We start from the raw sequence: 17644 nt of genomic DNA, 5'->3' as shown, positions 1-17644 counted from the left end.
CAATGCTGCTCAAAGTTTGCGAAAGCATTTCAAGTATGTGGTGCCAGCAGGCACTCGGGGGTGTCTCTGACCAGGGGGTCCCGCTGACCTGGAGTCTGTCCCCCCCTCCCCAGCCACCCCTGGCCTGGCTGCACCCAAAGACGTCTCTACTCTCTACTTATCCACTCCCACCACGCCCTGACCGACCGGCACGAGAGCACGTGGTCCCGAGGACGCAGGCACACATCCCCTGAGACGCCCGGCACGGGCTCCCAGACCCCAGTGCATTCTGCTTATTCGTCACGGGAGTCTCTTCTCGGTGTCAGTCTCTCCACTCAACCCCAGGCTTATGGTTATCAATAAATTTCCATTGGCCAACCTGGCCCAACACCCCCGTCCAGATTTCTGGATTTGGGCTGGGGCTGAGGATGGAGGAGGCAAGTACTCGGCCACCCGGGGACCTGGGAGCTCTGCTCTGTGCTTTGAGTGAAGCTCACAAGCCTCTCCCAGGCCCAGAGGTGATCCCACCCCACCCCCCACCCCAGGCAGTCTTGGGGTAAAGGGCAGGAGATGGACCTGGGAAGATTTATGAGCCAAACGCTCATCTCCCACTAACTTCTGATATTCACTTCTTGCGAGCAGAGAAGCGGAGTGGGGATAAGCGAGGGCCCATCGCAGGAGACGGGGATGCAGGAAAAAATATGCCCGCTGCTCCGAAATGCCCTTGCACTCACCTGCTCATTTTAGATGAGAAGGCCAAGGCGAGGGAGGGAAGGAGTTTGTTCACACAGCGAGATGTGCTCCTCTAACCCCTAGCCCACTGCTCCAGCAACTCGAGGATGCGTGTCGCTACCGATTTTGGCGTCCTCGGGGACAAGCCACTTGAACCAGAGCAGTGAGGGCCGCCGGGCCACGGACCCAAGACTGGCCGTGGGAGAAGCCCAACTTTCAGCCTCTCTCCCTGAAAGCAGTGAGCCTGGGTGTCTCTCTGAGTCTTACAAGAAGCATGGCTACTCCAGTTGCGGCCTCTCCAGGGCTAAGAACAACGAGCAGGATGCTCAAAGGCCACTGGGTCTCTCTGGCGGCCTTTATCTGTCAAAACTGGACCCTGGTTAGAGATACAATCCACCCAGCCAAGGCCAGTCGGGGACGCAGGGTTATCTCTGTGGGAAACGGTCTCTGTTGTGGTGTTCGGGTCACTTCCATTTTATTTGCTGTATCTTTGAGACCTGCCCGGCTGTATCTTACTGGGTCAGGAAGAAACGTGGTTATCAGACGCAGCTTCACGCAAACTGCGTTCGGTGGACCACAGAGCCGCCTTAGCAAGGAGTCCCGGCAGACCTGCAATCCGGCCCTTCCAGCCCCGACCTCCTTTCCCCTTTTCCTGAAAGGCCCTGGGCCTCCCGAGGAGAGCGGCGGAGGAAGGGACGGCGAGCGGATGGAGACGTGGAGCCGGGACGCCCCGCGCAGGCTCTGCGCGACGGGGGCAGACGCGTAGGGTGGCGCGAAGACCAGCAGCCGGCGGCGCCTGGGCTCCGCGCTCCGTCCCGGCGTCCGGTTTTTTCCCACTCCGCGGAGCAACGGACGCCCCAGGCCACAGAGCCCCGAAGCCGCTCGGGCTGCTGCAGGCCGGGGCTGAGCCTGGCTCCGAGCGCAGGGCCTCCCCCTCCCCGCACGCGGCCGGCCTCCAGGCGCTTCCCGCACTCCCGGCCTCCTCGGCCCAGGGCCTGACTCGCCTCCATTATGCCGCCTCCACAGGCCTGGATAACTCCTCCGACAGTCCCCAGGTGGCCACGTTCCCAGGGGAATGGAAGGGCCCCTCGCCGTGGCCTCCGTGAGCTACCCGCTCAGGTGAGCGGCCCACGCACAGCGGGGACTTCTTTAAGAGGCTTTCCCAAAGGTAGGAGACCCCAGCGCGGTGTCAAGGGCAGATCAGATCTCTGACCCCGTGGTTCCATTTCTCTCTCCACTGTTTTCCATGTGTCTCTGAGACCTCCTCTGAGTTCTAAATCTTAAGGTGAGGGCAGGCTTTCAGGGAGGACTCTGAAATATCTGGGGAAGCAGAAAGCCAGCTAGAACACTCTCCTCGAGGGGAGCAAAGTGAAACCCCAGTGCCCGAGTCCGCAGTGAGCGATCTGCAGCCCCATTCTGCAGCTCAGAGAACGGTCTCAGGGGTCTCTCCCTCCCTCTCTCTGGTCCATCCCACTCAACTGAGCACCAAGGACCCGGGGGCTCACCACTCCTGTGGTCAAGAAAAGGAATAAAATGCAATCTTTAAGTCTTAGCCAGGTGCCACCTCTGGGGCCACAGATTGAAAGAATCTGTGTTGCACATACGGGGTAAATTATTACGCTCAAACTTCCCCCAATTCGATTTCAGCATAACATAGAGACAAAATGCCGTGTTAAAAACAACCATAACGCCCAGGTTACATTCAAGGTTGCTGCATCCAGCAAGATCACCTTCTGGAAAATCACCATCTCCTGAAGTGTTAAGTTCACAGGAGCTGCACTCTAGGCAAGGTACAGAGTGCCTTCTCACCTGCTGGGCTGGGAAACTAATTCCCAACTTGGAGCTCTGGACCCCAAAGTCACACACAGAGACCAAGGGGGGAGTTGCGTGTTTTGGCCAGTGAAACAGATAGTAAAGCCATCCCCCCTCCCCCGCGCAGCCGCACCTCACAAAGGCTGCATGGTTATTTAAAATTTTAAGGACAAGTTATCAGGATTGAAAAGAAAAATAATCTATTATTTAAAGTCCTGGAACAGTTGACACACTTAAAACTCTAAAAGCATTGTAAATTATTTTTGAAGTGCGACGAGGCTTTAAAATTTTTCACTGCAGTAGGGTAACGATTTAGAAATCAAATCCAGAGGTGAAGAGGTCAAAGATTCACCTCTGATCTGGTCACCGCCAGGGATGGTCATTAAATGGTACAGAATCAATCCCCTTTGGATCTTCGCCGTCCGGGTTCAAATTCTTTTCTGGAGAACTATTAAAGTGGGGAAGGAAGTCCGTATTTTAGGAAACTGAGGAAAAGCAGGACTCCCCCTGGTTTGTTGTCAGCTAATGGAAAATGTTTATCCTCCTCTCCCTCACCTCCTGAAGTGGGGATGGCTGGACACTGGGATGGAATGGCGCTGTTTGTTTTGACTATTGGCATGTTTTTCTGCGTTTAACAAAATGCATTACAGCAAATGTCATTACGGCTCACAGCCCTTCAGGCAGCAACGTCCAAGCAGGACTGTTTCTTGATTGCCTCAGTCAGGGTGGGATTCTGAATTAATCGAAAGCCTTTTGTGACACTGGCAGGACAACAGGGGAGTTCCCCCAGTCTTCTGTGATCATCTGTAGATGTCTACACATTTACCCACCTGTGTAATAAAAGTAATCAAAACAGGTGGATTTGTGAACACACCTGGTTTTTAAAAATTCGAGAATACAAACACACTGTCCGGACTTTGGGGAGAAAAACAACATGGGTTTATTTTAAGGCAAGTACAACAATTAAGACCACATAAGACAAACACAGGTCAAGTTAAGTTTTTAGTGTTTTTTTTTTTTTTTCTTTTAGGAATGCTGGGGGAGGAATCTACTATACAACACCATCACACTTTGTAAATAAAAAGTATCAGATACTTGACTTCTTTATCTGCCAACAACAACAAAAAATAAATTATTTTCTTGTTTTGTAAAAGACCTACAGCTGGGAAAAGAATGATATCTCATAATTGTACAGGGGGGAAACCCCGCATGGGTTTCTTGAATTTTCACTTTGGCAGTTAGAAATGGTCGGGCAAGATGGGAAATGATCCAGTGAACTCAACTTTAAATATTATATTAACGGCTCTGAAAAACAACAAAAAAATAGCCTGATTACAAATTCACACATTTGTACAGCACGGTTAGAGAAATTTAAAATTACACACAGCACATACATAATCTATAGAGACCCCCATAGACCTATGGGGGTCTCTACAGAGAGTCATTACTGGATCGCTATGGGATTTGGTCCATAAGTTATAATTTTTGAAACCCCGAGTGGAGCAGTGAGCACAGCCATCCTGGAAGGGGTGGGGGATTTTAAAATCATTATTCATTTCGTCGGGCCGCGTCCGTCCCTGTACTGGGGCCTCTTGGGATCTCAGAAACGGGGCGGCGAATTAAAGTTACCTGCAGCTTCGCAGAGGGCTGAGGCTGGCGCGCGCGCTCTGTGCTCCCGGGTCTGCGGAAAAAGCGGTGGGCAAGTTTGGGTTCTTTATGCGTCTCCGCAGCCTGAACTGTTTGAGAGGGTCGCGTCTGGGAGGCGAAGCCAGAGCGGGCCAGGGCAGAGGAGGGCCGGGGCAGGTCAGTATTTCGTGCAGTCATAGGAATATGGAGCTGCGTGGCGGTAGAGAGAAGGCGTAGATCTGTAGGGCAGCTGACAGCTCGCGTTGCTGCTCACCTGGGGTTCCCCGAGGGTCGAGTTCTCAATCCCCAGCCGGTGGGAGTTGAACATCTCCCTGACGTTAGGGAAAGTCTGCTGCTGGGCTGCGAACGTGTGGCCGGAGAGGTGGTTCAGGTCCCCGCTGTGGTTCAGATACCAGGACGCCGCCTAGGCCGCGGCGCCGGCTGGGGCTGGGGAGCCGGCGGGGCGGCGGCGCCTGCGGGTGGTGGTGGCCGTGATGCTGGTGGTGATGGCCGGCGGCGGCGAGCGCGCCCTCCTGGCCGGCGGCGAGGTTGAGGGCGCTCAGGGGCGATGTGGGGCCGCTCGGGTGGTCCGAGAGGGCCTCGTCCAGCGCGGGCGGGACGCACATGTGCGCCGGCCGCTCGGCCCCGGTGTACAGGCTCATGGCGCGCATGCTGCACTGGTAGCCCCCGGCGCCCGCAGCCTCCAGGCCCTGCGCGCGCGGCTGGCCGTAGGCAGCGGGCGGCGCGGCGGCGTAGGGCAGGGCCAGCGGCGGCACCACCAGGCCCGCGCGCCCGGCCGCGGGGCTCAGCTCGCCGCCCGGCGGCGACGTTCGCAGCGTCATGATATTCTCCACGCTGAAGCCGGGCAGCCCGTTGGGCGCGCCTGCGTGGTGCTCCGGCAGCGAGCCGTCGGGGGAGCCGGCGGGCGTAGAGGCCGCGCTGCGCGGGCTGCCCTGCAGCGCACTCTCGGGGCTCAGCGTCTCCACCTTGGTGATGACCGGCAGCGCCGGCGACGCCGCCTCGCTCTTGACCACCACCGTCTTCTCGGCCTCCTTGGGGGCGGCCGCTAGTGGGGGCGCGGCCGGGGCGCCCGTGGACGGCGCCGGCGGCGGCTGCTTGAGGCGCGCGCGCTCCTCCTGCTCCTTGGGCACGTCCTTTTTCTTGAAGCGCCGCCGGCGCCGCAGGAAGCTGCCGTTCTCGAACATGTTGTAGGAGTCCGGGTCCAGCGTCCAGTAGCTGCCCTTGCCTGGCTTCTTGTCGTCGCGCGGCACCTTGACGAAGCACTCGTTGAGCGAGAGGTTGTGGCGGATGCTGTTCTGCCAGCCCTGCTTGTTCTCCCGGTAGAAGGGGAAGCGGTCCATGATGAACTGGTAGATGCCGTTCAGGGTGATCTTCTTGTCCGGCGCGTTCTGGATGGCCATGGTGATGAGCGCGATGTAGCTGTAGGGCGGCTTCACGAGGTCCTTGGGCGCCGCGGGCTGGTGGTGGTGGTGGTAGGGCGCGTAGGAGCGGCCCATGCCCGCGCCGTACTGCTCCGGGTGCCCCGAGTAGACACCCATGGGGCTGGCCATGCCTCCGTAGCTGCCCGCCGCCCGGTAGTAATTCTGCTCGCTCAAGTAGGGCACCACTCCCAGGGCGTTGGGGTCGGACACAGAGTAGCGCGCCTGCATGCTGCGTCCGAGACGGCTAGCCACCGCCTGCGCGCACGGACCGCGAGGAAGGCCCTACGAGAGCGAGCGCGAGCGAGAGAGGGAGGAAGGGAGCCGGCGGGAGCAGCCCCGGGCGCCTAGAAGCCTCAGGGGTGAGCTGGGGGAGGCGCCGGGAAGGGGCGCCCGCCTTTGGGCCGGGAAGGGGCGCTCTCTTTCAGCGGACCGGGCGGAGCAGCATCCTGGAGGGCGCGCCCGGGCGAACGCAGCGCCGGCCCCCGCTCGCTCGCCCGCTCGCTCTCGGGACTCGGCGGGTGGCAGCCCGGGCGGGCGGCCGGGGACGGAGCGGAGACGCCGCGCGCGCGGTGGACCGAGGCTGGCCCCTCGGTCCGCGTCAGGAAGGGGAAGGCGGCTCCCCAAGCCCCCCCAGCAAATCGGCAGCCCTGAGGGTCGGAGAGCCGGGGTCCAGAGTGCTACCCTGCCGAGCCCGGAAAAAGAGGCGAAGCTCCTTTTAGGGAATGGGAAAAGTTTCAAAAGTCTTCTTGCTGAAAGCGAGTTTTTACTTTCCTCCAGCCACGCCCCCTCCGGGAACTTTGGACCAATAACCCGGCCGCTCTGGGGACTTAGCACCAATCAGGACGAGGAGCGCCGGAATCCGTCGGCTCTAAGACCCAGCCGCGCAAAACCAGACTTCTGCAGCTCAGTCTTAACTTGAAAAGATTTATTTGAAAGTTATATCTTATTAAAATTTACTTTATTATCACATTTTGGTTAATGGGCCCACGTGCCCAGAGCAAAAGCAAAAAGAAAAAAAAAAAAACCCCGACGCTCCTTCGCAGATAAAAGTCAGTTTGAGATATAAAATCGAATTGATTAATTGTAGTCCAGGATCTCCCCAAAGACCTTGTAAGTAGCAAAGAACCTGGGACTATTTTTCTTATTAATGAGTGATGAGGCAAATAATTAGATTTCCTAATTATCGGGGTCCAGGTGTAATGGCTTCCAAGTAAACGTGCTGGACTGGAATGGAGGAGCCTCCACTGTATGTGGTCATTATTTAAGCAAATTATTAATAATCAACGGGAAGTTTCCAGGTTCAGGGCAGTCAAGAATAACCTATAAAGGTTTTAGAGGCAAATTATAGAAACCGAGTGCCCCTCACCCCAACCTGAGGAGGCAGGCCGAGGCGTCTATAGGGGAAAGGCGATGTGGGGAAAGTAGCGACATCTTGACAATATAATCCTCTAAATTCGCCGTGGATTCAGTAAAGCATCCACGACATCGGGAGCCGTTTTGTGGGGTTTGGGGAAGAGAGTGAAATAATTCTGTTCATTTCCCCCTTTCCCCTCCCGCGTAGACGCTTGCAGCCCACCAACTCCAGCCTCGCAGCGTGTCTCCCTTTTCCCAGAGATAAATGCCCTTTGACAGGCTGACTCCCGCGCTCCCCGAAGATGGGAACAATGCACCAGCCACCCGGCCCCGGGAAAGCCGGGTTCCTATGCGCGCGAGGAGAAACCCGAGCCGCACCCCGCGCCCTGCACTCTGAGCCGGGCACTCCGCGCTCTGCGCTCCGCTGGGGTTTCGCGCTGGTCGCGCGTCCGTAGAGCGGGTTCCCGACCGGCGCCTCGCCGGCTGGAACCCGCAACCCTGGGCGCAGCCCTTGCTTCCAGTTCCTGGAGAAGCCCCTTGGGATTCTCCAAGTTAACTTTCTGTATTTCAGTCTTTTCTGTTTGGCTGCTGTGTGATAAGGTGACGTGGGCACTGGGGCTCCGCGAGAGGATGGGGTAAGCGATTGCGAATGGTTAAAGACACCTCCGGAGACGGTATTATTCGGGATATCGACCTGGAGCGACTCGGAGATCCTCGCCCTTCAAAGCTTTCTCCTTCTCTCTAGGAGTCCCGGAAAGTTTGTTTATTTGTGGACTGAGTATTTATTTCTTCAACACCTCGAATAACCAGGTCCCCCTCCGCTCGCTTCCCCGAAGGGGCCGGACATCTCTAAGACGGGCTAAATGCTGGTCAGAAATCTTCTGGAAGTTGTCGGTCTGGCTGGAAGACTTCGGATAAAAGTCTTTTGGATTTCGGGATTCCTTTTCCCCTCCTCACTCTCCCATCAGTTGTTTATTAGATTCCCAGGAAAAGGGTTTGAGAGAATCTACGGTCAGTCTTAGCTTTGGGGGAGGTGAGTAGAACGCATTGGGGATATTTCATTCATTTTCAATAACAGAACAAAAGAAAAACATTTATATGCATTATCTTTGAATGGTATTATCTCCTGATAAATTCAAAATCAAAGGGAAAGTACAAAATAGTTTCCTATTACCTCGAATACTCTGCTTCTGAAACATTCGCTATATTTTTTTATGGGTGCTCTGGGTTCTTTCTCTAACTTGATTTTTTGGGGGGCAACGAAGTAAAATCAACTGCCCAGTCCTCAGCTCACAGGTGAATGGTTTGAGCGTTCTCCGCAACCCTCCAACTCCCACTACAACTTTATTATTTTTTCATACCTCTAGTATTTTCACATCCATTAAAAAAACACAAAAAACCCAAAAAAACCTCTAGCAGAAAGTGTCTTTCTCCTGGAGTACGTGACCGGCAGCCCGAGTTCTCACAATTTTACTGGAAATGCAAACTATTGATCAAGAAACACTCCTCAGTCTGTAGGCTTCCTGGAGGAATATTATTTACTCTGCTTTTACGAGGTGCTTTAAGAAAAAAAGCCTTATCACAGCACAGGGCAAAAACCAAAATAGCTAAAGACCACGGAAAATAAATCCCAAAATGGCAGTTTCTGCCTGAGGTTATATTTACAAGGGTGTCCAGGTTTAAACCAATGACATCCGAAAAGAACTAGGCCAAATGGCCTAAATTATTCCCCCCCCCCCCCCGCCCAAAAAAAGCGGGATGGGAGGGGAAAAAATCCTTATAATCAAGACAGAAAAGGTGAGAGAGACATTTTCCTTTGCCCCTGGAATTAAGTTTCTTCTCCGCTCGGTAGGACTCCGGGAGAGATGTTTGTTCAGGTTATTAAAACAACACCTTCCACACACCTGGACTTTGCAAAAACCATGTTTCCGATCTTTTCTTTTTCCTGCCAAGGTATTTTGGATTGGGGGCTGCTGATTTCTTCCTTTCTTGACCTTGCTGTCAGTGAGCCGAAAGCCAAATCGGGCCCCAGAGAGCCCTGTGCATTAGTAGAATAATAAGCGACGATAAAGGCAGAAGATAGTCAAGTCACTCCCCCATCCCCGGCCCCGCGCCCCACCGCACAGAGTCCTTGCCTGGGCGCCGCGGGCTCCTGCACCTGGAGGCGGCTCGGGCGGACCTGTGGTGTTGGCGCCACCTCGAGGCTCATCAGGGAACTACTCTTGAAATAGTGGGGCGGGGTTGGGGGGAAACTCAACCATTCTGGTTACAATGGAGGTGCTGACACCTTATGGATGCACCTTAGCATTGCATGGAAGGAATAAAGTTCAAAATCTCTGAGAGAGAAAGGTAAATAAACTGTGCGCGGCGCGTCGATCAAGAAAAAACAAAACATTTTCCATAGCTTTGCGATGTGTCAAGAACATGATGTGCTGGAAAACAGAAGTGTCTTTGAAACTGCTTGGGGAGCAAGAAATCCCCTCTAGGGAGACTCGCTGAGGTTTTAAGCAAATAAAACCTGCGCCTCTTAGGTGTCTACAAGTCTGGCTATTTTCTTGCCAGAGTTGTTAACAAATTGCCCTCCTCGTGTCTTCCCAGGACAGCTGTCTTTCTGCCCGATGTGTGGCGTGAGTTTCAGGGAACTCATCAAAAATGTGTGGGCTGCGTGTGTGTGCCTGACATTGGCTTTAACAACCCTTAACTTTAACCAAAGTTAAGGGAGACTTAACAACACCTCTGCAGCCGCTTCTGCTTTTGAGGAACAACAGGTTAGACAAGTGAAAGGATTTTTGTGTCTCTCCTCACTATTTTCAATACATTTCTCTCCTGGGCTCATGAGGTTTTAGGGAAAGGGACCAGGAATGAGAGCAGTCTCAGTCTTCCAAAAGCTGCTTGGGATCTGATGAACCCTTGAGTTCATCAGAGCCAATGCTGCTTCTTAGAAATCCATTGCCATCCAGCTCCTAGAATTTTTTTCCGGGACAAAAAGTGTGTCCCTGATGAAAACTGTCCAAACCACCGTTCACAAATGGTAGCACCATAAACAACAAAATAACAGGGGTAAGGACTGTTCTTAGTTAAAAGATTAAAGAAACTGAACAACTGAATGCGATACTTAATCCTAGGTGGAGGAAAATTTTTAGAAACACTAATAGAGGAGAATACCTGGGGAAGTTTGAATATCACGTGTGTATTAGGTAATAACCTTTTATCAAGGTTAAAATTCTTGAGTGTGATAATTATATGTGGTCAAGTCAGAACATGTGTTGTTTTCAAAAGATGCATGTCAAAATATTTAGAGCTGATATTCATCATCTCTGCAACTTTTAAAAGATTCAACCAAGGGGGAGGGTGTGGACAGACAGGAGAAGGAAATAGAAAGTTATCTACAATGTACTAAACTGGGGACAGTTGCTGAACCCATGGTATGTGGGTATTCATTGTTTATTGGTCTTGCAATTTCTCTCTAAGTTTGAAATTTTTCAAAATTAAAAAAAAAGATTGGGAGAAAACCACCTTTGTTACTCTGGAAATTTAAAAAGGGATGTGACACAGAGCAAAGATCTTTCCATGGAAGGAAATTAGGGTTTCTGTACGGCAAACACTAATGTGGGGGCCTACTTTGGCCCCCAATGTCCCCTCTCCTTGTGTTCTGGAAGTTTCTGGAAAACAATCTTGAACAGCCATGGAGTTTATCACATTAACTTGTGGTTGTTTTTTTAAAAAACAACCAAAAGCTGATTGCCTAAGGAGCTTATCAATCTGTATAATTCAAGCACCACCACAATTAATACCATCAAAATTGCAAGAAATCCAACAGGGTACTGTAGATGTTTCCGAAACAGAATGTTAAAGATATACATATGTTTCTTCTTAAAGAGAGTCAATTGCATACCTCTTTCTGCTGCCTGTTTCATGCCAGTTCTGTACAGTTGCCCTTATGCATGTTGCTATGCAACTGGTTGGCTTACACAGTGTATCAGTCAGTTGAGGCTGGTGTATGCTGCAGTAACAAACAACCCAAGTCTCACTGACTTCATCTTGAGCCAACCCCAGCTGGGTGTCACTCAGGGGCCTGGGTTTTCAAAGGCTGCCTCCCCTGTCACCTTGGCAGGGGCAGGAGAGGCAGATTCTGCCCTGGGAATTAAGTGTCCAAGTGACACATGGCACTTCCATTCACAACTCATTGGCCTGAACAGATCGTGTGGCCCCAACACACCTCAGGGGCAGGAAGTTCAGTCTTCCCTGTGCCCAGGCAGATGGGTGAGCTGACTTTTGTTTAGCAGTCTCATGTCTGCCACACATGTCCTACCTCTCCAGGCAGCTGGTGACTCTGTCTTGTTTCTCTCTGCAGCCCCAGTGCCTTGCAGGGTACCTTGCGGCATAATAGTGGACAAGAAGTGTTTATTGAACGAATGTATGACTTTTCCAAGACTTTCCTCCCTAATATATAAGGGAACATATAACGCGTGCATACTGTGTGCCAAGATGTTCTGCCTGTGACATCTCATTTAATCCTCTTTTGGGGTAGGTACTGTTAGTATCACCATTTTACAGGGGAGGAACCTTAGGTTTAGAGATCTTAAGTAACCACAAATTTTCAGCTACAAGTGAGAGAATCAGGATCTCTTAGCCCATTAATTTGCTGCCTCTTTAAGATTAGGGTTAGCGTCTTGGAAATTAGAGTCAACTTAAAAGGTTAAAATACAAACTTCTATATAAATAAGAATAGTCTATATGGAAACATACATTTATGTAATTTCATAACTATATATACACAGTCAATAGCGTATGCACGAAGGCATGACTTCTGAACACATGACTCAATGTCTATGAAATTTTAGCTTCTTATACCACCAACTTGCAAGCCTGTAATTAACCCGGTAGGGTAAAAGGATTCATTATCAGAGCCTGCAAGAAGCGACTGCTCTCTGGGAGGTGCAGGCAGGGCTTTGATTTTTGGACAGGGCAGGGAGAGAAAGAGGTGAGGAGGCTATATGTTTTTCACCGAATTTGCAGACTGTGGGATGTGTGTTCTGAGCCCCAGGGAATACACCAGACTTGGAATCACCATCCTGCCTCAAAGTGACCACCGGGTCTCAAGGTGACGATAAGCAAGGGAGGCCCTAGGGGGCCTGTAAAGGACCGAATGAAGCAGAGCGACTCCCCAGGGGGAAGGGAATCTTCTAGCTTCTCGGGAGCCAGCATTTGTTATTAGATTTATTTATTTGTTTAGCACTTTAGGAGGGGTGTGTGTGTGTGTGTGTGTGTGTGTGTGTGTGTGTAGATGATGCAGGGGGAAGTCAGGAAACAGAAAATAAACTGTGGCATTTAACGTTTGTAGGGTCTCACAGGAGAGGGATCGCGGCATGGAGGAGCAATCCAGGCCGGCTTCCCGGAGTAGGGGGCCTCTGGGGAATAGAAGAGGAGGTAGCTGTGTTTGAATTGGCAGTGGGCTCCGACAGGCCAGGGGTTGTTCACTCGGTAGCTCCCCAGCGCCCGGCAAACGCGCGTCGGAGCAGGGACTCTATGCTTGGCCTGCTCAGAGAACAAACCCTCAGGCCCCACGCCCACCTCCCTTCGCAAGGCCCGCGGAGCCGCATGCGCATGCGCGCCGCGGAACGTTCCCACCAGGCCTCCGCGGCTACGCCCCCGCCCCCGCCCCCGCCCCCACCCCAGGCCAGTGCGCAGGCGCCTGGAGGGCGCGCGTAGGTGTCGTCACTTCGTGCCGGACTCCGCTGGGTGAGGTGTCGCGCAGTGACGGCGTCGCAATGGAGCCGAGGGCGGGTGAGGAACCGCCGGAGGGACCACCTGAGAGACGGGCGGGGAGGCGGAGGGGTCCCCGGGGATTGGGCAGACGGGACGTGGGGGGGGCGGGCGGGGTCTCAGAGGGGTCGGAGCCGGGTGCGGGGTCGAACCTGCGGCGGACTGGGACCCGGATACCCGACGCTGTCAGTGGAGCAGGTGGGAAGAGGAAGGGAGGCCACCTTCTGGGTACGTGGTACTGTCCGTGCGTCCCCGTGGGGTGTGTCTTCCGTATCACGTCCTCTACAGCAGGAGAAACGGAGGCTCACAGCTGCTGGCATGGGCACGACTGGAAGCCAGTTTAACCTAAACGCAGGGGTGCTTCATCACAGACCTCTTAACGGATGGTTTCCGAGGCCTAGGCTGGCCCAGGCCCTTCCCTAGGCCTTGGGGAGGCTCGCCTCAGAGCCCCTGAGCTTTGGTTATTGACTGCAGAATTGCCTGGCAAAGGTGTTACTAAGGCTGTTGGCGCCCCAGGGTCTGTTAAAGCCCGGTTCGACAACCGTGAATAAATCCCCTCCTGCCTTACTGTCTGGGTAGCATGGAAACAGCACAGTAAACAGGTGCTGATAGTTCAGTGGGATGGTGACAAAGACCTTTGGAGATGCCAGGAGTGACCTCAGGGCTAGAGAGAGAAGGAACGAGACCCAGGCTGACCTGTTGGGCAGTTACGGAACAGGGTTCATGCATTTCTCACATTAATATATGTCGCCTTTTAGTATTCTAATGATTTCCCATGTTTTGCTAACTTCCCAAGGGCAAGAACCTGCCCTTTTATTCTCTCCCTCCCCTTGCAATTAGCCCATTGCTTTCTAAATGGGAGTCACTCGGATGTTTGTGATTTATTGACTGTGGAGCAAGGTCCCCAATGCCTACATCTCTTGTGTCCCCCACAGCACTGTGCACAGTGTTGGGGATATTATTGGACGTCTGGGTTGTTAGTGAAAGTGATAAATGTAGTAGCCTTTGAATAGTTGTGTCGATGTAATGGTTTCTGTTTGAGAAAACAAGCAGTGAGTGTGCTCTGGGTTCCTCAAGGGGGGAGGGTCCTAAAGGAGGGACGTCTGTCTGTGACCGAGCACTCAGAATGCTTTCTGGGGGAGGTGGCGTCTCAGCTAGGCCTGAAGGGACAGGAAGGGGAGAACCTGGGAGGGGAGGGGAGGAGGTCCAAAGGCCTGAAAAAGACAGGGGGACACAGGCGTGTGGGGCTAGGGACCGGCATGGTTGGGCCACTTTTTGAATTCGATGTGAGGGTGACAGGAGATGAGGCTGAAGTGGCCGGCAGAGCTTTGCAACTCATTCCACACCCTGTGCCGGGGATCCTCGGGGCCCTGGAACAGCATGGAAGGGAGACTTCCTGGAGGCGGTGCCGAAGCTGGGCCCTGAAGAGTGAGGGTTTGCCTGAGGGACAGGGAGCAGAACAGACTTTCCAGCAGAGACCAGCAAATGCAGAGCTCCCAGCAGGAAAGAACAAGCCAAGTGCTGGAAACTGCCTGCATGGCCCTACCCAGGCCAACAGTAGTGTAGTCTTGGCCTTTTGGCCTGCGTCCATGGAGATGCGTGTTCCCTAAGTACACTCGAATCTGCATTCTTGATTTCTGCAGTGGTTCAGAAGCACAGCTAGGGTCAAGAGGCACCAGCAGTGTTTGCAGGAAGTCCAGGAAGCTCTGGGTTTCTGGCTGTGAAGGGCCTGGTATGGTTGCTGTTCCAAGGGAATCTATGTCTAGCCTGTGGGCATAAGCAGTGGAAACCTTTGGCTCTGGCCCTTAACACCTTAAAACTCCATGTAGAGGTTTAACAAATCGCTATAAAATGGGCAAGGGCTGTAAAGGCATACCTCAGTAACGAGATTGGAAACCACCTGTTGCCCATCAGTCTTGAGTAAAATTTGACCTGCCCCCATCGTGGAAAACTGTGCAACTGCAGAAAAGGATGAGGGTGCTTTTGTATACCATATGGACCAGTCTGCAGGACAGTCAGTAAATAGCAGCAGAGTTGAAAGCAGTATATGTAGCTACATGTGTAGCACACCCTCTTAGGGAAGGAAGATGAGGACAGGAATGCAGTGTCTCCAGGGAGAGGTCTGAGATGCCTGGGGGAGAATTCGCTAGAACAAATAGGTGCCCTGATTGCCTTGGGGGAAGGGACCTGGTACTCGGCAGACGTGAGGAGAGAGGCTCTACGTTATAGATGCCTTGGTATGTTTTAAAGCTCCATTTACAAAAGAATTAAGCTTTTACAGTGTAATTTATTCACAAGACTCAAAGCCACACAATTCCTAAATGTTTATGGCTAGAAGCCAGCTGCCAGCCACATCCCACCCCCCAGGGTGATGGCTCCCAGCTCTCTGAGCTGCTCCCTGTGTCACTTTTGAGCAGCCTCCACTCCCGCAGGGGAGACTGAGGACTTGAGAGGTTGAACCTGCCCCTCTTTCCTGCCTGGGTGATGAGAGGTGCCCCGTCACACCAAAGTGATTTGAAACAGACTTCTGTACTAGTGCAGGGATATCCCTTCAGACTAAGAAAAACAAAAATTCAGTGACCATTTTAAAATGGTTTATATGAATGTGCTGATTTTATTTTTTCCTGCTTAACTGGAAACTGCTTTTCATAGTTCTCCATTCCAGGAGGGGCACGTGGTTGATGCGGATTTTCTTAGGACTTTCCCAATCACGTCATTAAGGAATATTTGTTGCCTAAAAATCCATTACCAAAGTGAGGTCTAGAATAAAGATTCCCGCAATAAAGGGGGTTGTAGTTGGTAATCCAAAATAGTAGCTGGGTTACGAATCACTTAGGTCTAAGAGAAGCGAACAGGACTTAAGCAGGAGTGAAGTAATCATAGCTGTCTCAAGACCGATAGACTGAGAGTGAGATCACAGAGCCTTAACTGAGCAGAACTCCTGTCTCCGCGTGAGGGGTTAGGAACGCTTGGGTCCACGGCTTGGCTTGCGTTTGTCCTCCCGCCGCTACGGGTCCATAGAACTATAGCTTAATTAAACACTTGGGTTACGTTGAGTTTACACTGTGTTTGGACTATAGCAGTTATATTGAGGTGTAAAAACTTATCACTGACCCTAGCTTTTCGACGAAGGGATCAGAAGCCCTAGGTTCTGTCTGGCGGGGCAGAGCTGGGGGTGCAGCGGGAGCGGGCGGGCGCTGGGCCCTGGGACTGCTGCGCTGTGGGCTTCCTGTCTGTGGGTTTATCAGTCACACCCTTTACTGCCCTAGGTGTTTCCAAACACGACATTCGTGAGCAGATTTGGGACTACATGGAGGCACGAAATTTAGCTGATTTTCCCCGGCCTGTTCATCACAGGATTCCCAACTTCAAGGTACTGAAGCATTCGTGGAGCATTCACAATGACAGCAGGATACCCCTAAATGAGTAGCAGTGGTAATACAGTTACCTTCCTGCTTCACGGCGGATTTGAGCTCGGTGAACAGTGAGTGGTGTGAAATCTGGACCAGCTGGCCGGGGTGTTCTTGTGCCTTGAGATGTCCTTCATCGTGTTACTTAACCTTCACTCTAGAGCACCTCTTGCCTTTCTGTGCAGGGTTGGTGGGTGGGTCGCATCTTGCCATGAGGAGGTGCTAAGGCTGCTGTTCCCCGTTTGGTACAGAGTGAAATATTTCTCCTGGCTGGAAGCATTCGATCGTTGTGGTGCCTTTTCACGCAGTTGGCTCCTAAGGAGTGACGTGCTCTGAGAGGGAGCCCCAGCCAGCGAGGCTGGCTTCTCAGCCCTTTCTACCTGGCTGCTTCCTCAGACATTTCTCGGGTGACCCCAGACCTGGTCTCAGAATTGGCCCCCACGCCTGTCTGGGGGAGATGCTGGAGCATCAGGCTGAGGGTGGCCCAGGGTGGTGGCCTCTTAGTAACGTGCACTTGCATTTAAAAACAGGGTGCTTCTCGGGCCACTGAGCATTTCCCACGTTTGCAGGCGTTCAAAACGGCCAGAACCATTAAAGTCAACCCTGACGCACCCCAGAAAAATGCCTGCTTCTTCGTCCTCAACATAAGTGCACCTCTGTCTGTCTGCCTAACCAGGGCTCTTATCTGGCTTCCCAAAACATCAAAGACCTCGAGGTTTTTGCCAGAACGCAGGAAGTTAAAGTGGACCCTGATAAACCGCTGGAAGGCGTCCGGCTGCTGGCGCTGCAGGTAATCCCGTTCCCTGAGCCTGAGCCCTGGCTACTGAGCGGCCCACCTTCCCCAGGTGGCTGGCAAATGTGCACAGTCCCACATTTGGAAAGATGGTGCTTCTGACTCCCTCCAGTGCAGAATGTGTCCTTGGAGTTGTTTTTTCCAGGACAGTCCAGAACTCTTCCGTTGTCTGTCGGTCTAGAAGTCCTGAACGTCTCTGAATTCAAAGAGAAAAGACTTTGAAACCATGACTTTGAGGCATCCCAGTTCTAATGTACCTCTCCAAAAGCGAATGATTACAATGTATTTCATCTGCTACATTTGTAATACTATAATTCTTTGAAACTTGATAACCCTTGAGTAAGAGATCTGATAAATGAGTCCCCAAAATATATGAATTAGAACAGTGTTTCTTAACGTAGATATAATAGGCCCCTTTTCAAGAAGAAAAATTCCCCCAGGGTTGCTTCAATTTATTATAATTTAATAAGCATAAACATAAAACTTGATATAAATTATAAGGCTCAGGATCTTATGTGACTGTAAGACCAAAGTATACATGTAAATTACATATAAACAAAACTATAAAAGCAGTAAAATTCAGATAACATCACTCATTTAAAGTAACGGATGATGTTGTTTGGCTGAAACAAAACACCGTTTACAGTGAGTATAGTGCTGCGTGTGGCAGTGCGGGATCTGTGGGATTCTGCTGTATGCCACCAGGCCTCGGGTGGTGACTCAGTTTCCCT

General features: G+C 52.2%; 2 protein-coding genes across 3 annotated transcripts in view; one reads left to right on the top strand and one right to left on the bottom strand.

The window, feature by feature from the left end:
• Positions 1-4327: 4327 nt before the first annotated feature.
• Positions 4328-5819, bottom strand: FOXC2 (forkhead box C2). Its single transcript, XM_007472221.1, is given in 3 exon segments — positions 4328-4575; positions 4578-4613; positions 4616-5819. Coding segments are annotated over 3 exon segments (1488 nt in total).
• Positions 5820-12715: 6896 nt separating this feature from the next.
• The window catches only part of MTHFSD (methenyltetrahydrofolate synthetase domain containing), a 19624-nt gene continuing 14695 nt past the window's right edge, over positions 12716-17644 (top strand). Inside the window, exons 1-3 of one of the 2 annotated variants that reach the window (XM_007468422.1) lie at positions 12716-12731; positions 15980-16083; positions 16797-16910. In XM_007468422.1, the coding sequence (XP_007468484.1) occupies positions 12716-12731; positions 15980-16083; positions 16797-16910 (234 nt within the window). The other variant, XM_007468421.1, reaches the window with a different exon arrangement.

Source organism: Lipotes vexillifer, unplaced genomic scaffold (genome assembly GCF_000442215.2).
Source record: "Lipotes vexillifer unplaced genomic scaffold, Lipotes_vexillifer_v1.1 scaffold23, whole genome shotgun sequence".
Lineage (NCBI taxonomy): Eukaryota > Metazoa > Chordata > Mammalia > Artiodactyla > Lipotidae > Lipotes > Lipotes vexillifer.
This window is presented reverse-complemented; position numbering and strand designations above follow the sequence as displayed.